Source organism: Lipophrys pholis (genome assembly GCF_963383615.2).
Source record: "Lipophrys pholis genome assembly, chromosome: 2".
In the NCBI taxonomy this organism is placed as follows: Eukaryota; Metazoa; Chordata; class Actinopteri; order Blenniiformes; family Blenniidae; genus Lipophrys; species Lipophrys pholis.
The window spans coordinates 4,911,455-4,935,550 of record NC_137636.1 but is presented as its reverse complement, the minus strand read 5'-3'; the positions used below and the strand labels follow the sequence as shown (position 1 = coordinate 4,935,550).

General features: G+C 44.8%; 3 protein-coding genes across 7 annotated transcripts; 2 read left to right on the top strand and 1 right to left on the bottom strand.

Annotated features, from left to right (window-relative positions):
* Window positions 1-349: 349 nt before the first annotated feature.
* dapk2a (death-associated protein kinase 2a) lies at window positions 350-15,839 on the bottom strand. Of its 4 annotated transcripts, none has more exons than XM_080458837.1 (9): window positions 15,788-15,839; window positions 7,620-7,727; window positions 5,061-5,282; window positions 4,761-4,899; window positions 3,989-4,118; window positions 3,785-3,860; window positions 2,685-2,837; window positions 1,916-1,961; window positions 350-1,317 (listed from the first exon to the last, which is right to left on the bottom strand). In XM_080458837.1, exons 2-9 carry the CDS (start codon window positions 7,679-7,681, stop codon window positions 634-636), a joined length of 1,512 nt encoding a protein of 503 aa, XP_080314963.1. In that variant the 5' UTR covers window positions 7,682-7,727; window positions 15,788-15,839; the 3' UTR covers window positions 350-633. The 4 variants fall into 4 exon arrangements, with proteins under 4 accessions (XP_080314963.1, XP_080314962.1, XP_080314964.1 ...); XM_080458836.1 differs by lacking the exon at window positions 15,788-15,839 and adding an exon at window positions 8,298-8,541; XM_080458838.1 differs by lacking the exon at window positions 15,788-15,839 and adding an exon at window positions 8,298-8,373 and having other exon boundaries at window positions 7,620-7,696.
* Window positions 8,953-14,238, top strand: LOC308125367 (uncharacterized protein). Its single transcript, XM_080489050.1, has 3 exons — window positions 8,953-9,187; window positions 9,998-10,291; window positions 11,258-14,238. The coding sequence occupies exons 1-3, from the start codon at window positions 9,019-9,021 to the stop codon at window positions 13,183-13,185; spliced, it is 2,391 nt and encodes a 796-aa protein (XP_080345176.1). The 5' UTR covers window positions 8,953-9,018; the 3' UTR covers window positions 13,186-14,238.
* Window positions 15,840-16,425: 586 nt separating the features above from the next.
* On the top strand, window positions 16,426-21,463 carry LOC308106678 (uncharacterized protein). 2 transcript variants are annotated; one of them, XM_080458560.1, is made up of 4 exons: window positions 16,426-16,677; window positions 17,488-17,781; window positions 18,757-19,443; window positions 19,697-21,463. In XM_080458560.1, the coding sequence occupies exons 1-4, from the start codon at window positions 16,509-16,511 to the stop codon at window positions 19,870-19,872; spliced, it is 1,326 nt and encodes a 441-aa protein (XP_080314686.1). In that variant the 5' UTR covers window positions 16,426-16,508; the 3' UTR covers window positions 19,873-21,463. The 2 variants fall into 2 exon arrangements, with proteins under 2 accessions (XP_080314686.1, XP_080314685.1); XM_080458559.1 differs by having other exon boundaries at window positions 18,757-21,463.
* The last annotated feature ends 2,633 nt before the right edge of the window (window positions 21,464-24,096 follow it).

Here is a 24,096-nt window from a genome sequence, read left to right as displayed (position 1 = left end):
TTCAAACTTATGCATTGATTCATGCAGCAACTTTCTCCCATGCCGTCTCTCTCCTCCGCTGCTGTAGCACTGGGACTTTTACAGCAAAATAACTCAGTTTTCGGTCTGTTGCCATAGTGATTCGTGGTATCGGAACTCCACTGATGATGGCTTTTTTTTTTTTAAAGCAATAGGGAAACTCCATTTTGTAGTGTTTGCGCCAGCGTTTGGCTAAAGTCTTAACTCCAGGAATCAGTGGCTCTCTACATGTTCTTCTCCTTTGAGAGCTTGACTTAAAAACTATTTTTCAAATGAGTCATCGTCTTGGGAGAGTTGAATTGATCTGGGGGAAAAACAAACTAGGCGGAATAAGTGTGTTTCCTTTTGTTTATTCACAAAATACACTCGACAATAAGTGTGATCAATGGCTATTCCATTACTGTGCAGAAGAAAAGTCAAAATATAAAGAACACTTGTTTTTATAGAGTTTCGGGACATTGTGTGCCCAGGTGTGACCCTTTGTGACTCCCTGTGACCCTCTAGGTGAAGGTGTGACCTTAATGCATTCAAGGGTGACCTTGCTTTGACCCAACTGAGTTCAGCTGTGACTCCATGAGTCCAGTTCTGACCCAGTGTGACCCCCGGCTGCATCTTTTATCTCTGCTGTCCGGACTCGCTGAGGTCCAGGTTGATTCCTGACAGCAGCTCTCCTCCACACGAGCGGCTCAGCAGCTCCTTCAGGGCCTCGTTCACGTCATTGTTGAAGACGGTGGAGAAGCTGCAGTTGGCGTATCCTCCTCCTCCTCCTCCACCTCCCCCTCCACCTCCTTCTCCGTCCAGGGGGAAGGAGCTCATCACCTCCTGCACCCAGCGCAGCTCGTTGCTGAGCTCCAGCCGCAGGGCATCGTAGTGGCCCTGCCGCTCTTGGTAGCGCTCGCTGACGGTGGCGAGGTTCCCGCTGAATGCCTGCATGTCGTCCTGCAGGCTCCTCTTCAGCGCCTCCACCTTCCTGAATTCGTAGCGGATCTGCGAGAGTTCGTGGCGCACCCCCTCACTCTCCTCCTTGTACCACGCCTCCTTCTCGTTGTAGATGGACACCAGGGCGTCGATGTCCTCCTGCAGGGAGTCGTGCGCCGCCGCCAGGCCCACAAAGGAGCTCTCCATCTGGTCGATGTCCTCCACCACCTGGGCGAAGCGCTCAAAGTTGACGTAGGTGTTGTTGGGCGGCATGCTGGAGTGGGACTTGATGGTGTACTCTCGGAGGCGTTTGGTCTTCAGCTGACGGCGCTCTCGCTTCTTCAGCTCCTGCGTTTTATTCTCGTCCTTGTGCTCATTGGACTGAAGAAAGACAGGAAGTTAGAGAGGACACAAAGGACTGTCCACAGGTTGGCTCCTCAAAGCTAACTTAGGGGGCTTTTCCACCGGAAAGAACCAGGTGCTACTTCGTTTGTGTTTCCATCGCCAAAACCCCGGCCTATCAGGGGCTAAACGGGTGCTAACCCGGCCCCACATCGTTGCTGGGCCAGAGTGGGGCCTGACACGTCATCAGCTGGGGGCGGAGTTATTGCTGGAGGTATCGCTACCTACGAGACGGAAGAGACGCTGTACCAGCATTTTGAAATCTACAGCGATCATCACCGAAATACAGAGCCCCGGAGTGGCTATCACGAAAAAAATAATAACGCATGGGAATGAGATAATAAATTGGTCCATCAAGTTAATAATGCAAATTGGACAAATTGCAACAAATTGGACCTTATAACAGTTTATTAACTTATTCTATCATTTGTTTTCCCCTTTGGGGTATGAGGAGTGGGTGGTGCTCCGGCGCCCTCTATTGGCCCTTCGCCACCGAGCACATAAGCGTTTCACTCCCCAAGTTGAAATTACACAAAACCCAGAAACCCCCCCAGTGAGCAAATAGAAAGTAGTTTACCTTGATCCATGGGTGGTTCAGAGCATCTTGAATGGTTAATCTTTTCCTGTGAGACAGAAATGTGAACTCTTCATCATCATCATCATCATCATCATCATCATCATCATCATCATCATCATCATCATCATCATCATCATCATCATCATCATCATCATCATCATCATCATCATCAATCATCATCATCCTCATCAACAAGCTTGAAAAGATGAGACTGAGCATCTCAATGTTAAAACTCCATTACAGACCCCACATTATGAAAAAACTAAAACATTGATTGTGTTATCAAGATCATTATCTATGATTAATTGATTAAATAATTGTCACAAAGATGTTTTATTGTAGTATATCCACATCAGATTTCCTCTCTTCTTGCTCTGGTGGGCGTGTCCTAACTCTGCAGCCAAGCTAAATTGTTCAGCCCTGCCCCTGACATGAAGTTGAAATACAAACTCAACCCCGTAAGATTCAATCAAATTTGGAACACCCTTAATACGTTCAAAACAGAACATGAGAAAAATAGAAATATACAAACCAAATTCCAATAAATGTCCATTTCTAATAAACTAGACACAATATTAAACTCCTTGTAAGTGTTTTTACATTAAATGTTTAAACAAAGAGATAATCCTGATAACTATCCTATCGAACCTTTGGGAGAGCATGTTTTAAATAGTTTGAACTGGAACCACTCGATGTTCATGTCTCTTAAGGGGTCTCTAACGGGGAATTTAACAGGGTCTTTAATGGCTATTTCTGGAGGTCCTCTTACTTCTTGTCCTTCTCCAGAAGCTGGCTGATGAACTTCTTGGCCTGTTCACTGGTGTGACAGAAGAACTCCTCGTCAAACTCGTAGTTTACCGCTGAGATGTTTCCCAGAGTGTCTTGTTTGCTTTCCCCGAGAAATGGTGAGGCGCCGCTCAACCTGCAGAGGACACGCCGAAAGACAGATGACACATTGGACTTGCAGGACTTAATCTGAAGACGGAGGAATGATTGGACCTGTGGGACTCAGCCTGCAGACAGAACTACAGAGGAGACATTGGACCTACAGCTAGACATTGCACCTGCAGCAAGACATTGGACCTACAGGGAGACATTGGACCTACAGAGGGACATTGGACTTGCAGAGGAGGCATTGGATTTGCAGGAGGACATATGAGTTGCAGGGAGACATTGGACCTACAAGGGGACTTTGTACCTAAAGAAGGACGACATTGGACTTAAAGGGGAACATTGAACCTGAATGGGTACATTGGACCTTCAGGAGGACATTGGAGTTGCAGAGGAGGCATTGGACTGCAGGGGCACATTGGATCTACAGCGAGACATTGGACCTGAAGGATCACATTGGACCTAAAAGGGAACATTGGACCTAAAATGGGACATTGGACCTGCAGGAAGACATTGGACTTGCAGGAGGACATTGGAGCTGCAAAGGAGGCATTGGACCTGCGGGGGGACATTGGATCTACAGAGAGATATTGGACCTGCATGAGGACATTGGCCCTAAAGGGGGACATTGGACCTGCAGGAAGACATTGGACTTGCAGGAGGACATTGGAGTTGCAGAGGAGGCATTGGACCTGCATAGAGACATTGGACCTAAAGGGGGACTTTTGACCTCAAGTGGGACATTAGACCTACAGTGAGACATTAGACCTGCAGGAGGACATTTGACCTATAGGGGGACATTTGACTTGCAGATGAGGCATTGGACATACGAAGGGACTTTGGACCTAAAGGGGGACTTTGGACCTAAAGGGGGACATTGAACCTGAATGGGTACATTGGACCTTCAGGAAGACATTGGACCTGCATGAAGACATTGGACCTGCAGGACCAGCTGTTCACGGTGTGTGATGCTCTTACAGGATGTAGGTGATAACCCCGATGCTCCACATGTCTGCCTCCAGACCCAGAGGCTCGTAGTTCACGATTTCCGGAGCTGAGAAGAAACCAGACCCAAACTTTCATTGCTGAATTTTGTGTATTACTAAGTTTAATTGAATCATTTCATCAGTATCTGGTGACCTTTAATAATCTCAACATGATAAACTAATGAAACCGTCTTACCGACAAACTCTGGAGTCCCAAAGATGTTTTTGAACTCGACTCCAGTTTCGATCTTGTGCGCGAGGCCAAAGTCGATGAGTTTGATTCTGGGCAGCGGAACATTTTTATCTAACAGCATGATGTTTTCAGGCTGCAGAGCAACACACACACACACACACACACACACACACACACACACACACACACACACACACACACACACACACACACACACAGGTTTTGGCTAATGCTAACACCAGACAGGGACTCTATAACTGTTTTCATGTAAATAACATATAGTAATTAAAACTGAGTAATCTTATGATACTCAGTTACTTGCACATTACTATACGCTATCCCCTCACTCAGTTTGTCCTCCATCAGTCCAGCAGAGGGACTTTTTGTCCCGGTTGAGCTCTGATTCCATTTCTTACCCGCGGAGACGTCAGAGGCTCACAGTGTGACACAATCTTTAACCCTGACATGGTGCTGAGTCCGCATTTCTCCTCCAACACACACTTTACAGTCATTTACAGACCCAGTGAATCATCTTGTGCACAAAGAACGTCAGTTCAAACAACAATGGCCGACTCGTCCTGAAGACAGTCTGAAAAACTGAATGATCACTCAAGTCTGGTAACAACTGAAGGAACATGAGTTTCTGTGTGTGTGTGTGTGTGTGTGTGTGTGTGTGTGTGTGTGTGTGTGTGTGTGTGTGTGTGTGTGTGTGTGTGTGTGTGTGTTTCTATATATAGAAACAGAATAGAAACAGACTCGGTCTCTGTGGATTGACCTTCAGGTCAAAGTGCGCCATCTTGCGAGCGTGCAGGTAGTTCACTCCCTCCAGAATCTGCTTGATGAACTGAGTGGCCTCCTCCTCACTCAGCGACTCCTTCTGAGCCAGGAAGTCAAACAGCTCACCCCCTGAGACCCTGTAACACACACACACACACACACACACACACACACACACACACACACACACACACACACACACACACACACACACACACACACACACACACACACACACACACACACGTTTAACTCCAGTACAGTCATGGTCCTGCCGCCCGGTCCAGTATGAACTCACAGCTCCAGAATGAGGACCACATCGGTCCGGTTCTCGTACACGTCGTGCAACGTCACGATGTTGGGGTGCTGAGTCTGCTGCAGGATGGTCACCTCGCGCTCGATCTCCTCACGCCGCACGCCACGGGAGCTCGCCATGCTCTGACGCTTCTTGATGAACTTGGCGGCGAAGTCCCGGCCTGTCCTCTTCTCCCGGCACTGTTTCACGATGGCGAACTGCCCGCTGAAACAGAGACGCACCAACACTAACTGTGATTGACAGAGATCCTGACCTCCAGAGATCTTGACCTCAAGACATCCTGACCTCCAGAGGATCCTGACCTCTGGAGATCCTGACCTCAAGACATCCTGACCTCCAGAGGATCCTGACCTCTGGAGATCCTGACCTCAAGACATCCTGACCTCCAGAGATCCTGACCTCAAGACATCCTGACCTCCAGAGGATCCTGACCTCCGGAGATCCTGACCTCAAGACATCCTGACCTCCAGAGGTCTTGACCTCCAGAGGATCCTGTCCTCCAGAGGTCCTGACCTCCAGAGCATCCCTTTTCTCCTGAACCTGAGGGGGTCCTGCAAGCAAAGCAATTACTGTAATATGTGCAGTCTCTTTTATACTGCTGATCCTTGCAAACCCATCTGTAAGACACACACACACACACACACACACACACACTGTTCCCCCATTGTTAATATTTCCAGCGTTTTGTTCTCAAGGCACGTGTGTGTGGTTTCATTACAAAAACCACCAACAGCACCCACTGGTGGCTCAAAATGCTAACTACATGGTTTTCAGTATTTGACATTTCCATGTGTAACATAGTTAAGAAGGGCTGGATTAAATCCAGATAAATGGTGCAACACTGGCATCTACTGTTGTCAAAGTGCAACTACAGTCCTATCGTGGGGTTTATATGGCAAAGCATTGTGGGTAATTCCTCACTACAAAGAGGGAATTACTGCAGGTAACGTGGCTGAAAGGCCTGTGAAAATATACATTTAAAAATGCACATACTGATTGAAATAATAGAAACTTTGTTTGTCCTTGTAACTTTATTTATGCCATGTTTTTGTGAAGTTTAGCCTTTGTTTTTGTTGGGTTTTATCACTTTGAAATGAGGTGGCTGACTGTTAGTATTGTGCTGTCTACAGGCTGCTGTATGTGCCGTTACCACAAGAAGCTATTATTCCCTTTCGATTGTATTTGTCCAGGACGATGCAATAAACGGCCGTTTGAACCAACCCGGGCGACTCCAAAGTTCTTTGAGAGCAGACAACCTCCATCACACAGGTCACACATGGAAACAGGCATTGTTTTCCAAGAGTTGTCGTGTAAAAGCTAAACTTTTCTGAAACAAAAACGCAGAGACAGTGTTTTCAGTTGAAACTTTGTGGCCTCAGCCTGTGTGTGCGGCTCCTGAGTCGGCGTGTAAGCAAACACTGGAGGAGCCGCCTGCAGCCGCTCTGACGGCAGCTGCTAAAGTTAGACTCGTCCTTTAAAAAGATCCACAGCTGTCTGCGCCTGACACCGACCAAACTTTTCTCATAACAGGAACGACTGAATGAACAGGCTGGTCACAGCTGCAGCGACTCGTGGAGCAACGTTCTGCTGCTGAAACGCCAGTGGCAGCTGGAATAGTCAGATTGGGAAAATTCAGGCTGACGTTTCACGAAACATTTTCTAAAAAGCATTTCCCTTTGTATACAAGTCCTGAACTGAAGTTCATTTGGTGTGTTTTCCTGCTTGAAATATACCCAGAAATTAATTATTTCATCGTGTGCGTAAAAAAACAGATTCAACAACTGACACCAAAGGGGTTAAAATAACTGATGATATTTGATGTTGATACATTTCATCTAGATTTGATATGAATTATTTCCTTCTTCAAAATGATTCCACTCTGGCCTGTTAACCAGTAACTAATTCATCCCTCTCACAGTTTGGTCCCATTTACACGTTTCAAGTTGAAACACATCCTTTTTTTGTCTTTTCGTTTCAGAAAAGTTTCACACTTGTACAGTAACATTTTGACTGCTGTTGTTAATGTTGTTTTTTGTGTTCTTTTTGTAATGAAAACACAAAAATATGCACACAGAGAACAATATACTATAAACATCAACAATGGGAGAACACAGACAGACGATCAAGTTGGATTGTTATTACGGTGACTGCCAAAATAAAACTACCAAGTCCCAGGAGAACATGGACTGGGAGTCATGACATTGTTTTTATTGTTCATCTATTGAGCATTTGCATTACAAGTATTTAATTCGGCCAGCAGCAGCGTTTCTGAAAAGTTTGGTTTTTCTCTGTCTACACGAAGTCAGAGCTGGCGTTTCCCTCTGTTCCCATGGAGACCAAATCATAATATTTTCATAAAGTTCCTCCTTGGGAAGCAGTTTCCAAAAAGTTTTGTTTTCAGTGCCTCCAACTACTGTTGCTTTGTAAACAGACCCTGATTTCAATCCGACTCTACTGGAAACTACTTCAACTTCTGAAACCACGTGGAAACATTTCTTATTAGTGGGTTCATGAGAATAAAGACTGGAAACTTGTGCTTACCTTCCCAACTCCTCTCCGATTTCATAGAAATCCTCCACTTTCTGTTGTTTGAATAAATCCATGTCTGCTGTCCTCGTCTGTGAGGAGTCAGAGTGAACCTTTGAGGACCTGGGATTACACAGATTATAAGTTTTACATTCAAACACCATCATGGTTTGTGTGTGTGTGTGTGTGTGTGTGTGTGTGTGTGTGTGTGTGTGTGTGTGTGTGTGTGTGTGTGTGTGTGTGTGTGTGTGTGTGTGTGTGTGTGTGTGTGTGTGTGTGTGTGTGTCTGTGTCTGTGTCTGTGTGTGTAATTACATTCGTGTCTGTTTTTAAGTGTATTTTCTGTGCGTCATGAGTACTTTTAACAACCAATCAGATTGCGTCGTGAAACTTTGTAACAATATTTAAAAACTTTTTTTTTTTTTTTAAACTGAATCATGGTGGACAAATTTAAGGTTAAATTCTAGACACTTTCTTACAATCTGACATGAAAACAGTGAGGTCTCTGTCACACACAAACAAACACATACACGCACGCACACACACGCGCACTTTATACAAGCAGCAGCAGCAGCATTGCGCAGGAGACTGAAGCTGCTGCTCTTCTCTCGTCTCTCTTCTTGACAGTAACATTGACTCTCGGAGTTTCCTGACAGTGAACCGGACAGTGGCGCTCGAGTAGAAAGTATCTTACCGTGTCAGAAGCCCTCCATGTCCGCCCTGCAGCCCACTGAAGCCCCCTGCAGACCCGCACCGTGAGCGCTCCTCTGCGCATTGCGCACTGCTCCCCGCCGGAGGAGGCAGGAGAGTAATCTGACTACTGTCAACTGAACCAGAACTGATACTGTAAAGAAGAAGAAGTTCGATAGAGAGGACAGGCTTCCTTTAGACAGGACTGAATCTAGACCAGAGAGTCTTTCCTCTGGTCCTTCCACAATGTTGTCAGGGCTCTCTCAACATTTTATATTTCAATCTTCTGCACATTAATTACCAGCATGGAACATTGTATTAGAATATATTTAACGTATCTTACAGTTTAAAGACCTTTTCAAAATTCTGAATCCAGAATATGATCTGGATCTCACTGAAATTTAGGTCAAACTTCTTTCTTTTTCTGTCAGTCCACATGAAAATCAGTTATTCTGTTAACTAATAAAACAACAAACAAACCAACGAGATGATGATCAATAAATTGATGGTTGTAAAACACACGGGTCAGTTCATTCATAAAAGAGCTTCAACTACTCAACGAGCAGTTCCCCTTGTGTCCAGCAGGTGTCAGTATTAAAGTGAACCTTGTTTGTGATCCGCCGAATAAATAAAAGAAGAAGCAGCTCTGGAGGGAGTTTGACTACCGTTAGACTCTTCGCGGTGTTTGGAGTCTCAGAGGAGACATTTAAACTCCTGCAGTAACAATGGCTTCACTTCAGGCTTTGAGAGACTTTATCAATGAGCGACTATCGACTGCTGCTGGAGAAATATTCTCCGTGTTTCAACAAACTATCGTCCGGTACGAGGAGGAAGTTCGTCGGAACGGATTGTTGAAAATCGAGAAGAAAACTCAAACCAAGCCCCTCAAAACAGGTATGGAAAAGTCTGAATGAACTCGTGGAGGATCGTAGCTTTTGTTTTCAAGCCAGCAGACAGAAATGAGGCTGCGGTTCTTGTTCAGAGTGAAATAACAGGAGGGATTTTAATTTAGGAACTTTCAGTATTAAACAGGAGCACACTAACGACATCCTTGTCAGTGTGTCTGCTGCTGTCCTGTAAAGGAGTCATGACCAGGAAATCATATGTTTCCTTGTTAAACATGCTTATCGGTGTTGAAACTTGCCAAAATACCTGGAATTTGAAAGCGGCAGAGCTTGTTTTGTTTGGGCTCTGTGTTCAAACCCCAGATGGGAGATTCTGATTGTCCTCTTGTGTCTCGTAAACACAGGAGGACATTATCAAAGACCAACATCTGTTCAATGTTTTAATGTCGCCATACCAATCTGATGGAAAAGCGAATTGCTCTAAGCTCTAGATTTATTTTTTTTCCTAATACATTTTAAGAATTGATTTAAAGACACTTTAAGGGAGACTGGATACATGAGAATGCCAGGTGATAACTCCTTTAATGGACGTAGTGTTATCATTTGGAACGTTGTGGTGTAAACAGAGCCTTAACTACATCAAACTGGAAACTTCCCACAAACGTTTCATGGCTCAGAGAAGCTCATGTTGTATCCAGACAGTTTTCTCATTGGTTTTATTTTTTCAACCCACAGTGACTGTCAGACTTTTTGTTTCTAAATGTTCATATTGTAAATGCAGCCTGTCCCGTCTCATCCATCCTTCACTGTAAAATATTCACATCATCACATCAGAGACTTTTGTCTTGTTTCCCTCCAGAGAGTCCACAGCGACACATTGGTCACCAGAAGACGAGCTCCAGTGTGGAGCAGGAGGAACATGAAGCTCCCCACATTAAAGAGGAGAAGGATGGTGTTGAGGATACTGTTACTGATGGTGAATGTGATGATTCCCACGACTCTGTGAGAGACTGGACCACCCAGCGACTAACTGCTGCTGCCAGAGAAATCTTCACCGTGTTTCAACAAACTGTGGTCCAGTACGAGGAGATTGACTGTCAGCGCAGACTGCTGGATAACATCTGGAAACCTCCAATCAAGTTACATAGAACAGGTATGGAAAAGTCTAAAACAAGATGCCTCTAAAAAGAAAGTCTGATTCTGCAGATTACAAACTTCAGGTAGTTTAATACGCAGTTGAACACGGTAACAGAGCAGCCGGAAGAGAGTTTGGTGTGAGTGAGAAACAAGTGAGAGAATGGCGAAAAGCAGAAATCTTTCTCACTGCAATGAAGAAAACCAAGAAACCCAATCGCGGGCTGAAGGCCAGACGGCCGGACCTGGAGGAACGAGTCCACCGATTGGTGCTTGAGCGCCGTTCTGCCGGGGAGACGATTGTTAACGGTGCAGGTGCGGCTCCACGTCGTGGCGGTCGCCATGGGGATGGGCATCAGCGATTTTGCAGGCGAGCCTTCGTGGGGTCACCGTCTGTCTGTCAGAGCACATGGACGAGGTCCCTCTGATGTTGGACGTCCCGGTGGGACTAACTGCTGCAGAGAACGGACAGTAAGATTAGTAACGTCCATTCAACAGGAGCAATTCTGAATTTTGCTGCGGAAACAAAACTTATACTGGAATCAGATTCTGCACTTTCTGTACGCTACAAAAAGAAAAAAAGAAAAGTCTCATCTCTCCCTGCACGGGCCTGTGGACCAGGCAGAGAAATCCAAGATGGCCAACATGGGGAAGATGGAACTTGTAGTATTTTTAGTGTCCATTGTCTGCGTTTGACATTTTGTCTGCTCATTCAGCTGCTAACAGTTTAAACCTGTGTGGCTGTCGGTTCTTCCGCTCAGAACAGGGTGTCTGCAGGTATCGGATCTAAAAAAGAATCATTAATCCACCAGATGTTCAGCAGATAACGCTGCACATCAGCCGATCCTGGAACGACTGTGTGCCACTTTTGAAATTTGAAAGTTTTCACTTTCACCGTTTGAGTCTCTCTTCTTTTTTTTTTTAAAGCTGGAACTGTTGAACTCATGTAACTTACCTTTTAACTTGTACTTTTTTGTCTCTCCAGAGCTCCAACAGCAGCATGACTGCAGGGAGGAGCAGCTCTTTAACCAGGAAACCAACTACTGTGGAGAGCAGCAGGGACCAGAACCTCCACAGGTCAAAGAGGAACCAGAAGAACCTCCAGAGGTCAAAGAGGAAGAACCAGAACCTCCACAGGTCAAAGAGGAAGAACCAGAAGAACCTCCACAGGTCAAAGAGGAAGAACCAGAAGTTTTCCAGCTTGAAGAGCAGATGGAACTTGGTAGCAGTCAGGAGGGAGGGAGTCTCACACTGAAGGTAGAAAGTGGTTCCTTTCGGGTTCCTTCTATTGAGAAGCAAAGTTCCCTGAGTGAACCAGAAGAAGAACCGGACTCTGAGCAGCTCTTCTCTCATGACTCTGAAGTCCAACATGTGACAAAACATATCGACTCAGAATCAACTAGAAATGTCCGTCTGAAAAAATGCAGCGTATTTCTTGGCGACCGTGTGGACGAGGTTCCTGAGTCAGAGCAGCAGGCTGAAGGTGAAAAGCTTCTTGGTGACGGAACATCTGGTGAAAATGTCCGTAAGAAAGCCAGAACAAGTCCCAACTTAGGAACCGTCACTGATGAGAAGAAAATAGTTTATGAAACATGTGGGAAAGGTTTCACTATACAGAGCCGTTTACTGGCCCACAAGAGAACTCACACAGGTGAGAAGCCTTATTCTTGTGAAACATGTGGGAAACGTTTCACTACAGTGGCTAGTTTAGTCCGCCACGCGAGAATTCACACAGGTGAGAAGCCTTATTCTTGTGAAACATGTGGGAAACGTTTCACTATACAGAGCCGTTTACTGGCCCACAAGAGAACTCACACAGGAGAGAAGCCGTATTCTTGTGAAACATGTGGAAAAAGCTTCTTTGAACGGCGTCCTTTGTTAGACCACAAGAGAACTCACACAGGTGAGAAGCCGTATTCTTGTGAACCATGTGGAAAAAGCTTCAGTCAACAGAGTCATTTGTTGGTCCACAAGAGAACTCACACAGGTGAGAAATCGTATCTTTGTGAAACATGTGGAAAAAGCTTCTATCAACAGAATTCTTTGTTGGTCCACAAGAGAACTCACACAGGTGAGAAGCCGTATTCTTGTGAAACATGTGGAAAAAGCTTCCGTCAACAGAATTCTTTGTTGGTCCACAAGAGAACTCACACAGGTGAGAAGCCGTATTCTTGTGAAACATGTGGAAAAAGCTTCCGTCAACAGGGTTCTTTGTTGGTCCACAAGAGAACTCACACAGGTGAGAAGCCGTATTCTTGTGAAACATGTGGAAAAAGCTTCCGTCAACAGACTTCTTTGTTGGTCCACAAGATAAGTCACACAGGTGAGAAGCCGTATTCTTGTGAAACATGTGGGAAAGGTTTCACTAGAGTGGCTAATTTAGTCCGCCACAAGAGAATTCACACAGGTGAGAAGCCGTATTCTTGTGAAACATGTGAGAAACGTTTCAGTCAAAAGAGTTATTTGTTACGCCACAAGATAACTCACACAGGTGAGAAGCCGTATTCTTGTGAAACATGTGAGAAACGTTTCAGTCAAAAGAGTTATTTGTTACGCCACAAGATAACTCACACAGGAGAGAAGCCGTATTCTTGTGAAACATGTGGAAAAAGCTTCTATGAACAGCGTTCTTTGTTACGCCACAAGAGAACTCACACAGGAGAGAAGCCGTATTCTTGTGAAACATGTGGAAAAAGCTTCAGTCAACAGGGTGATTTGGTGGTCCACAAGAGAACTCACACAGGAGAGAAGCCGTATTCTTGTGAAACATGTGGAAAAAGTTTCAGTAAACTGACTCATTTGGTGGTCCACAAGAGAACTCACACGGGTCAGACACCTTATTCTTGTGAAACGTGGAAAAAGCTTCTATCAACAGAGTTCTTTGTTGGTCCACAAGAGAATGCACACAGGTGAGAAGCCGTATTCATGTGAAACATGTGGAAAAAGTTTCATGATACAGAGTTATTTGTTACGCCACAAGAGAACTCACACAGGAGAGAAGCCGCATGCTTGTGAAGCCTGTGAGAAACGTTTCAGTAAATGGAGTCATTTGTTGGTCCACATGAGAACTCACTGGCAGAAACACAAGATTGAGTCCAAAATCACACCGGATCCTAATTCAATGATTGTTTTTTGTTCAACATGAATTCCAGCCTTTGCTCTGCTCAGTCTTGACTTTCTCTGGATGAGCTTCATGAGGTCGTCGCCTCAAATGGTTTCCCAACAGTCTTGAATCAGTTCCAGAGTTGATGAACACTTGTTGAGCCTCTTGCCTTCACTCTGCGATCCGTCTCATGTCAAAGCACCTGACTGTTGCGTCCAAGTCATGTGACGCAGCTCTCCGTCACTGCAGGTGTTTCCTGTCAAGTTTTTGCAATTATTTGGGACTGACTGACCTTCAGTTCTTAAAGTTATGATGGACTGTTGTTTCTCCTGAGCTGATTGGTTGTTGCCATCATATCAATTCTAACACAAATGGTGTGTCAGCAGTCTACCAACCTGAGTTGAGGACAACACGACTGATGGTCCCAACCCCGTTAAGAAGGAAATCAATTCCACAGACGACCCCTGACGAGGCTCAGCAGTGAGGTGAAAACCATTTCAGGTGATGAAGGCCGAGGGTTTGTAGCTGTGGACAAAGCAAAGGGTGGCTGCTTTGTGGAATCTAAAATACAAACATGTTTTGAGTTTATTTCAGGTTTTTGTTTCCTCCATCATTCTGTATGTGTTCGTCCATAGTTTTGAGGATTTCAATGAGAATCTACAATGTAAATAGTCAAGAAAATAAAGTGAATGAGAAGGTTTGTCCAAAGTTCTGACTGGTAGTGAACGCTGTTCTAAGAAAGAGACGGAATGAAAGACGCCATGTTATTCTGGTGGTTGTTGCTACGGTAGAAAATGATGGATGTTGGAGTTCTATTACTGTCAACTGACTTGTTTCCTTTGCAATTCTAAATAAAGCTGTACACGTTGAAACCCTGACTCCTCATCTTTGGCTCACAAGAGACTGGATGTGGAGCGTCTGCTGCGCTACAAGGAGCTTGTCCCCCGTCTGGGACGGTCCTCTGGGCGGGACGCGGCCGCGGTGCCGCTGCACAAACACGGAGGGTGCGTAAAGTCCACAATCTGCCCCCACAACACCAGTGAATCATTACATATTTGTACTGGAAGCTACATTTCAAAAAACAAACAGGAAAGTACAACTAAAAGTTTCAGTTGACAGTTTGGTGCTTTCAACTCGCACCACAAGTCCTTTTGTTGCCAGTCTAACTAAAGAAAGACACATGAGTCAGGTTTCTTAAAGATTGACCATCAAATTATATTGAAGTGCGATAAGCAAGCAATATTCTCAATTTACAGAATTCTGGGTCTTGGTTCCTACTCTAAACCGAGCAACGTGAACTGCGAGCAGTTCACGGGAAGAAAGACGTATCTGCCTAGGCGACATTTGTATTTATGTGTTTTCATCTGCTCGCAGGCAGAGCATTCCAAATGGTGAGTCACGGGGTCTCCGCAGGTTTAGCTGAGGTTTGCAGGATGTCACGAAGCCAGCCTGGGGTCAAGGGGTACTTGAGCGAGGTCATCAAAAGGGACCAGCTGTGACGGGTTTCCGCCGATTGTAGTCTAGGTTTTCGTTCCCCCAACTTAAGATGTTGTGTCTCAGGCTTTGTCTCCTACAAACACTTGAGATAACCACATGTTACAGGCCACGTCCTGCAACCATAAAATAGAGGTGTTTTTCATTAGTGCAGACCTCAGCAAATTGTTAGTCAAGCGGTCAGCAAATTCCTCAGTGCACGTTAGTATCTTTCACACAGCTTTTAAGAATAGAATCTCTTAACAACAGTCATTTGTTACGCCACAAGATAACTTGTAGATGTGCGATGCCAAGTTCTTGTGAAACGTTTCACTATCCAGAGCAGTTTGCTGGCCCACGAGAACTCACACAGGTGAGAAGCCGCATTCTTGTGGAACATGTGGGAAAGGTTTCAGTTACCAGAGCTGTTTAAAATATCCATTTTTTTCCTTGATCTTATGTAATATTCTAATTTTCTGAGACACTGAATTTAGGGTGTTCACTCTCTGTAAGCCATAATCAACATTTCAAGAAACAAAGACTTGAAATATTTCACTCTGTGTGTCATGAGCCTCTATCATATATGGGTTTGACTTTCTGAAATTAGTGACACAACATATTGAACATTTTCCTGATATTCAAATTTTTTGAGACGTACCTGGATGTCGTGAAACTTTGTAACAATATTTTAATAAAAACTCAAAAACTGAATCATGGTGGACAAGTTTCAGGCTGAATTCTAGAAACTTTCTTACAATCTGACATGAAAACAGTGAAGTCACACACACACACACACACACACAGAGTTTACATAAGCAGCATTGCGCAGGAGACTGAAGCTGCTGCTCTTCTCTCGTCTCTCTTCTTGACAGTAACATTGACTCTCGGAGTTTCCTGACAGTGAACCGGACAGTGGCGCTCGAGTAGAAAGTATCTTACCGTGTCAGAAGCCCTCCATGTCCGCCCTGAAGCCCACTGAAGCCCCCTGCAGACCCGCATCGTGCGCGCTCCTCTGCGCATTGCGCACTGCTCCCCGCCGGAGGAGGCAGGAGAGTAATCTGACTACTGTCAACTGAACCAGAACTGATACTGTAAAGAAGAAGAAGTTCGATAGAGAGGACAGGCTTCCTTTAGACAGGACTGAATCTAGACCAGAGAGTCTTTCCTCTGGTCCTTCCACAATGTTGTCAGGGCTCTCTCAACATTTTATATTTCAATCTTCTGCACATTAATTACAAGCATGTAACATTTTATTAGAATATATTTAACGTATCTTACAGTTTAAAGACCTTTTCAAAATTCTGAATCCAGAATATGATCTGGATCTCACTGAAATTTAGGTCAAACTTCTTTCTTTTTCTGTCAGTCCACATGAAAATCAGTTATTCTGTTAACTAATAAAACAACAAACAAACCAACGAGATGATGATCAATAAATTGATGGTTGTAAAACACACGGGTCAGTTCATTCATAAAAGAGCTTCAACTACTCAACGAGCAGTTCCCCCTGTGTCCAGCAGGTGTCAGTAAGAAAGTGAACCTTGTTTGTGATCCTCCGATTAAATGAAAGAAGAAGCAGCTCTGGAGGGAGTTTGACTTCCGTTAGACTCTTCGCGGTGTTTGGAGTCTCAGAGGAGACTTTTAAACTCCTGCAGTAACAATGGCTTCACTTCAGGCTTTGAGAGACTTTATCAATGAGCGACTATCGACTGCTGCTGGAGAAATATTCTCCGTGTTTCAACAAACTATCGTCCGGTACGAGGAGGAAGTTCGTCGGAACGGATTGTTGAAAATCGAGAAGAAAACTCAAAGCAAGACCCTCAAAACAGGTATGGAAAAGTCTGAATGAACTCGTGGAGGATCGTAGCTTTTGTTTTCAAGCCAGCAGACAGAAATGAGGCTGCGGTTCTTGTTCAGAGTGAAATAACAGGAGGGATTTTAATTTAGGAACCTTCAGTATTAAACAGGAGCACACTAACGACATCCTTGTCAGTGTGTCTGCTGCTGTCCTGTAAAGGAGTCATGACCAGGAAATCATATGTTTCCTTGTTAAACATGCTTATCGGTGTTGAAACTTGCCAAAATACCTGGAATTTGAAAGCGGCAGAGCTTGTTTTGTTTGGGCTCTGTGTTCAAACCCCAGATGGGAGATTCTGATTGTCCTCTTGTGTCTCGTAAACACAGGAGGACATTATCAAAGACCCACATCTGTTAAATGTTTTAATGTCGCCATACCAATCTGATGGAAAAGCGAATTGCTCTAAGCTCTAGATTTATTTTTTTTCCTAATACATTTTAAGAATTGATTTAAAGACACTTTAAGGGAGACTGGATACATGAGAATGCCAGGTGATAACTCCTTTAATGGACGTAGTGTTATCATTTGGAGCGTTGTGGTGTAAACAGAGCCTTAACTACATCAAACTGGAAACTTCCCACAAACGTTTCATGGCTCAGAGAAGCTCATGTTGTATCCAGACAGTTTTCTCATTGGTTTTATTTTTTCAACCCACAGTGACTGTCAGACTTTTTGTTTCTAAATGTTCATATTGTAAATGCAGCCTGTCCCGTCTCATCCATCCTTCACCGTAAAATATTCACATCATCACATCAGAGACTTTTGTCTTGTTTCCCTCCAGAGAGTCCACAGCGACACATTGGTCACCAGAAGACGAGCTCCAGTGTGGAGCAGGAGGAACATGAAGCTCCCCACATTAAAGAGGAGAAGGATGGTGTTGAGGATACTGTTACTGATGGTGAATGTGATGATTCCCACGACTCTGTGAGAGACTGGACCACCCAGCGACTAACTGCTGCTGCCAGAGAAATCTTCACCGTGTTTCAACAAACTGTGGTCCAGTACGAGGAGATTGACTGTCAGCGCAGACTGCTGGATAACATCTGGAAACCTCCAATCAAGTTACATAGAACAGGTATGGAAAAGTCTAAAACAAGATGCCTCTAAAAAGAAAGTCTGATTCTGCAGATTACAAACTTCAGGTAGTTTAATACGCAGTTGAACACGGTAACAGAGCAGCCGGAAGAGAGTTTGGTGTGAGTGAGAAACAAGTGAGGGAATGGCGAAAAGCAGAAATCTTTCTCACTGCAATGAAGAAAACCAAGAAACCCAATCGCGGGCTGAAGGCCAGATGGCCGGACCTGGAGGAACGAGTCCACCGATTGGTGCTTGAGCGCCGTTCTGCCGGGGAGACGATTGTTAACGGTGCAGGTGCGGCTCCACGTCGTGGCGGTCGCCATGGGGATGGGCATCAGCGATTTTTCAGGCGAGCCTTCGTGGGGTCACCGTCTGTCTGTCAGAGCACATGGACGAGGTCCCTCTGATGTTGGACGTCCCGGTGGGACTAACTGCTGCAGAGAACGGACAGTAAGATTAGTAACGTCCATTCAACAGGAGCAATTCTGAATTTTGCTGCGGAAACAAAACTTATACTGGAATCAGATTCTGCACTTTCTGTACGCTACAAAAAGAAAAAAAGAAAAGTCTCATCTCTCCCTGCACGGGCCTGTGGACCAGGCAGAGAAATCCAAGATGGCCAACATGGGGAAGATGGAACTTGTAGTATTTTGGGTATTTTTAGTGTCCATTGTCTGCGTTTGACATTTTGTCTGCTCATTCAGCTGCTAACAGTTTAAACCTGTGTGGCTGTCGGTTCTTCCGCTCAGAACAGGGTGTCTGCAGGTATCGGATCCAAAAAAGAATCATTAATCCACCAGATGTTCAGCAGATAACGCTGCACATCAGCCGATCCTGGAACGACTGTGTGCCACTTTTGAAATTTGAAAGTTTTCACTTTCACCGTTTGAGTCTCTCTTCTTTTTTTTTTTAAAGCTGGAACTGTTGAACTCATGTAACTTACCTTTTAACTTGTACTTTTTTGTCTCTCCAGAGCTCCAACAGCAGCATGACTGCAGGGAGGAGCAGCTCTTTAACCAGGAAACCAACTACTGTGGAGAGCAGCAGGGACCAGAACCTCCACAGGTCAAAGAGGAAGAACCAGAACCTCCACAGGTCAAAGAGGAAGAACCAGAAGAACCTCCACAGGTCAAAGAGGAAGAACCAGAAGTTTTCCAGCTTGAAGAACAGATGGAACTTGGTAGCAGTCAGGAGGGAGGGAGTCTCACACTGAAGGTAGAAAGTGGTTCCTTTCGGGTTCCTTCTATTGAGAAGCAAAGTTCCCTGAGTGAACCAGAAGAAGAACCGGACTCTGAGCAGCTCTTCTCTCATGACTCTGAAGTCCAACATGTGACAAAACATATCGACTCAGAATCAACTAGAAATGTCCGTCTGAAAAAATGCAGCGTATTTCTTGGCGACCGTGTGGACGAGGTTCCTGAGTCAGAGCAGCAGGCTGAAGGTGAAAAGTTTCTTGGTGACGGAACATCTGGTGAAAATGTCCGTAAGAAAGCCAGAACAAGTCCCAACTTAGGAACCGTCACTGATGAGAAGAAAATAGTTTATGAAACATGTGGGAAACGTTTCACTATACAGAGCCGTTTACTGGCCCACAAGAGAACTCACACAGGAGAGAAGCCTTATTCTTGTGAAACATGTGGAAGAAGTTTCAGTCAACAAGGTAATATGTTGGCCCACATGAGAACTCACACAGGTGAGAAGCCTTATTCTTGTGGAACATGTGGAAGTAGTTTCAGTCGACAGAGTCATTTGTTACGCCACAAGACAACTTGCAGATGTGCAATGCTGAGTTTTTGTGAAACATGTGGGAAAGGTTTCACTATACAGAGCCGTTTACTGGCCCACAAGAGAACTCACACAGGGGAGACACCTTATTCTTGTGAAACATGTGGAAGAAGTTTCAGTCTACACAGTAATATGGCGGCCCACAAGAGAACTCACACTGGTGAGAAGCCTTATTCTTGTGAAACATGTGGGAAAGGTTTCTGTCAACAGAGTCATTTGGTGGCCCACAAGAAAACTCACACAGGTGAGAAACCGTGTTCTTGTGAAACATGTGGGAAACATTTCACTACAGTGGGTAGTTTAGTCCGCCACAAGAGAATTCACGCAGGTGAGACACCTTATTCTTGTGAAACATGTGGAAAAAGCTTCGGTCGTCGTGGTTCTTTGTTGGTCCACAAGAGAACTCACACACGTGAGAAGCCGTATTCTTGTGAAACATGTGGAAAAAGCTTTTGTCAACAGAATTCTTTGTTGGTCCACAAGAGAACTCACACAGGTGAGAAGCCGTATTCTTGTGAAACATGTGGAAAAAGCTTCCGTCAACAAAGTTCTTTGTTGGTCCACAAGAGAATTCACACGGGTGAGAAGCCATATTCTTGTGAAGCCTGTGAGAAACGTTTCAGTCAAAAGAGTCATTTTTTGGTCCACAAGAGAACTCACACAGGTGAGAAGCCGTATTCTTGTGAAACATGTGGAAAAAGCTTCTGTGAACAGCGTTCTTTGTTACGCCACAAGAGAACTCACACAGGAGAGAAGCCGTATTCTTGTGAAACATGTGGAAAAAGCTTCTATGAACAGAGTTCTTTGTTACGCCACAAGAGAACTCACACAGGAGAGAAGCCGTATTCTTGTGAAACATGTGGAAAAAGCTTCTATGAACAGGGTGATTTGGTGGTCCACAAGAGAACTCACACAGGAGAGAAGCCGTATTCTTGTGAAACATGTGGAAAAAGTTTCAGTAAACGGAGTAATTTGTTGGTCCACAAGAGAACTCACAGGCAGAAACACAAGTTTGAGTCCAAAATCACACCGGATCCTCATTCAATGATTGTTTTGTGTTCAACATGAATTCCAGCCTTTGCTCTGCTCAGTCTTGACTTTCTCTGGATGAGCTTCATGAGGTCGTCGCCTCAAATGGTTTCCCAACAGTCTTGAATCAGTTCCAGAGTTGATGAACACTTGTTGAGCCTCTTGCCTTCACTCTGCGATCCGTCTCATGTCAAAGCACCTGACTGTTGCGTCCAAGTCATGTGACGCAGCTCTCCGTCACTGCAGGTGTTTCCTGTCAAGTTTTTGCAATTATTTGGGACTGACTGACCTTCAGTTCTTAAAGTTATGATGGACTGTTGTTTCTCCTGAGCTGATTGGTTGTTGCCATCATATCAATTCTAACACAAATGGTGTGTCAGCAGTCTACCAACCTGAGTTGAGGACAACACGACTGATGGTCCCAACCCCGTTAAGAAGGAAATCAATTCCACAGACGACCCCTGACGAGGCTCAGCAGTGAGGTGAAAACCATTTCAGGTGATGAAGGCCGAGGGTTTGTAGCTGTGGACAAAGCAAAGGGTGGCTGCTTTGTGGAATCTAAAATACAAACATGTTTTGAGTTTATTTCAGGTTTTTGTTTCCTCCATCATTCTGTATGTGTTCGTCCATAGTTTTGAGGATTTCAATGAGAATCTACAATGTAAATAGTCAAGAAAATAAAGTGAATGAGAAGGTTTGTCCAAAGTTCTGACTGGTAGTGAACGCTGTTCTAAGAAAGAGACGGAATGAAAGACGCCATGTTATTCTGGTGGTTGTTGCTACGATAGAAAATGATGGATTTTGGAGTTCTATTACTGTCAACTGACTTGTTTCCTTTGCAATTCTAAATAAAGCTGTACATGTTGAAACCCTGACTCCTCATCTTTGGCTCACAAGAGACTGGATGTGGAGCGTCTGCTGCGCTACAAGGAGCTTGTCCCCCGTCTGGGACGGTCCTCTGGGCGGGACGCGGCCGCGGTGCCGCTGCACAAACACGGAGGGTGCGTGTCAGGGTCAACCTCTGGACATTTATTAAATCTGCAAGAAAGAACACACACCAAGTCAAGTTCTGGTCTTACTCGCGAGGAGAACGGACAGAGAGTGTTTCAGTTACAATCTCCAACCCGCTCTGAAAACTCTCTGCGTCTCCTCTCTTTTTATTATCTCGTTCCGAGGTCACAGTGGAGAAACATAAGTCACACAGTAGTTCTGCAATTCATGAGAAAGACTGTTGGTACAGTGAATGTGATAACTTTACGTAGAATTATTCCAACATTTCCCCCCTGTTTATCACATGAACAAATACAGTGATAATCAATTTTAGAAACAATGAATGCAAGTAGCACCCTCGCAGGAGATGCGTGGAAGACAGCACCTGCAGGATGAAAAGCTCAAAGCAAACGTATTAATAATTTCTTCAATGAAGCACCATAAAACAAACAGATTTACACTCAAAGAGGTGAATGTTTGAATGATTGTTCTTAGATATGCATCACGTCATAGTTATCAGAATATGAAAAAAGACCAGGCACGGAGAGGAGAGCCTCCTCCTCATCTCTGTTGGGCCTGGACATCTCGGGTCGGTGTGTCAGCGTCAACATGGCAGTGGTGATGGAGCTGTGAATCATCCTGGAGATCATAGACTGGATACAAGGCAAAACACAGGTGAAAACAAGACATCCCAGAAACAAAATTGCAAGTATCGGGGCGGTTGTTTTCAGCAATATCTGCCACCATGGGCCGGAGAGCAGCCAGGTGAAGGGGTTCCAGACACTATCGTCTGGATGAAAGTCTCGGGTGTAAGCACGAGCCAGCACAGTCAGGTTTCTTAAAGCTAAAGTTATTTGACCCTCATCCCCAGCGTTGTCAGGAATAAAAGTACAACAAGTATCCCCTACAATGGCACAAACTCCGCCCTGGGGTGCTGATAGCAAGTCAAGCACAACTCGATCTTGTAGCTCCATTTCCCTCAAGGCACTCACCTCCTGTGACAGGCCTTCCAAGGCACTTGTGGTGGCATTTATGAACAGCGCCATTCGCCAGTTTTGTGTTTCAAAACGCAGCAGCAGTTTACCCACTCCCACCCACGGGAACAACGACAAGGTGATCTTCTGGCCCGTACTCCAAACCTTAAACTCAGCAGGGACATCCAAGCCCCATATTGCGTCATGGTCGTGGAGTTCAAGGCTCTTCCTCCTCCGCTTAGGGGAGTGGGGCGGCGCTTTCTCTGCATACACCACAAAGGAGCTGTCAGTGACATTCACGGGCGTACAACGCCCCTGCCAATCAGGAGGCAAGAACAGGTGGAAGGTATTACCACACATCCAATAGAAATCATCCTGAGGTAAAGTCCCCAGGGCGTCAGGTGCTGTGAAAAGGTCTACACAGGAAGCTCCGTCAACGGCTTGAGTTGTGTTAAACGAACCATTTGAGAAGCGCACGCATGGGGAGAGAGTAATATGATAATACTTCTTAGTTATTGAACCTACTGTGCTGGGTCTGTCTGACAACACAGTCTTGCTGGAATAGCACGTGACATTCATTTCCGGTGGATACGGTACCCCTTTTAAGAATATTGATGTTGTCCAATTGCGCGAGAGAAGGTGTGTAAAATTCCTCCCTTTCCAGGGAATGCTATGAGAATTATTCCATCCTGGTATTTTGATGTCAAGCAGTCCAGTATTTACTTTAGATTGCAGCGTGTCAGGAAACAATTCTGAGACCTTGGCACGGGGTACAACTACTATTGTGGGGTTGGCTGTTGACACAGGCATTTTGGCACATACGTAGCAATCAGTCCGATTAGTCCCTCTCGCTGTGAATTCCGCGAAGCGGTACCATGCATTAGTTTGATACTTATTCTTGGGATCAGTACTTTGCCACCATTTGTTTCTAGATTTAGTTCTAACTACTTTGGTCTCTGGAATGTACATTATGAGAATCCAGGCTAGTGAGAGAAGCACGATAACGGTTGCAGCAGCCATAACATGGTGACGGTTGGGGGTAAATATCATTGCTGCAGAGTCTTGTCCTCTAACCAAACGTTGTGGCTTGAAACAACTTCTGTTGACCTTCAGGTCTACCCAAACTCTACTCGTCTGAGTCCACCCTATTATCAGACTTGAGCTCACTCGGTTTATCAGGTGACTCTGCACCAATGATCTTTTTACAGCGGGACAGATGTATCCACGAAGGTCTTTCAGCTATTTTCCTCATATAGTCTGCTAAATTAGCTTCCTCATCTGGTTCCCAATAATTTTTAAAGGTTGGTATTCTGTAAGGTCGTCCAAATAACATTTAATATGGCGTTAAGCCATTCGTACTGGTGATGTTAATGTACATTTTTACCAAATCTAAGCATTTTGTCCACGGTCTATTTGTTTCTTCCATACACTTTTTTAATCTATTTTTTATTGTTCCATTCATTCGCTCTACTAGACCTGCACTCTGTGGATGATATGAACAATGATTTTTTAGATCTATGTGAAACAAAGTTCCT

Bases quoted from the DNA above. Each gene is read 5' to 3' on its own strand.
- dapk2a (XM_080458835.1), bottom strand. From the start codon at position 7,771: ATGATGGTGTTTGAATGTAAAACTTATAATCTGTGTAATCCCAGGTCC. The intron at 4,900-5,060 runs GTGAGTTCATAC...TGTGTGTTACAG, and splicing joins GTGGTCCTCATTCTGGAGCT to GGTCTCAGGGGGTGAGCTGT. The intron at 1,962-2,684 runs GTAAGAGGACCT...TCTGTCTCACAG, and splicing joins CTTCTGGAGAAGGACAAGAA to GAAAAGATTAACCATTCAAG.
- LOC308125367 (XM_080489050.1), top strand. From the start codon at position 9,019: ATGGCTTCACTTCAGGCTTTGAGAGACTTTATCAATGAGCGACTATCG. The intron at 9,188-9,997 runs GTATGGAAAAGT...GTTTCCCTCCAG, and splicing joins AACCAAGCCCCTCAAAACAG to AGAGTCCACAGCGACACATT. The intron at 10,292-11,257 runs GTATGGAAAAGT...TTGTCTCTCCAG, and splicing joins AATCAAGTTACATAGAACAG to AGCTCCAACAGCAGCATGAC.
- LOC308106678 (XM_080458559.1), top strand. From the start codon at position 16,509: ATGGCTTCACTTCAGGCTTTGAGAGACTTTATCAATGAGCGACTATCG. The intron at 16,678-17,487 runs GTATGGAAAAGT...GTTTCCCTCCAG, and splicing joins AAGCAAGACCCTCAAAACAG to AGAGTCCACAGCGACACATT. The intron at 17,782-18,756 runs GTATGGAAAAGT...TTGTCTCTCCAG, and splicing joins AATCAAGTTACATAGAACAG to AGCTCCAACAGCAGCATGAC.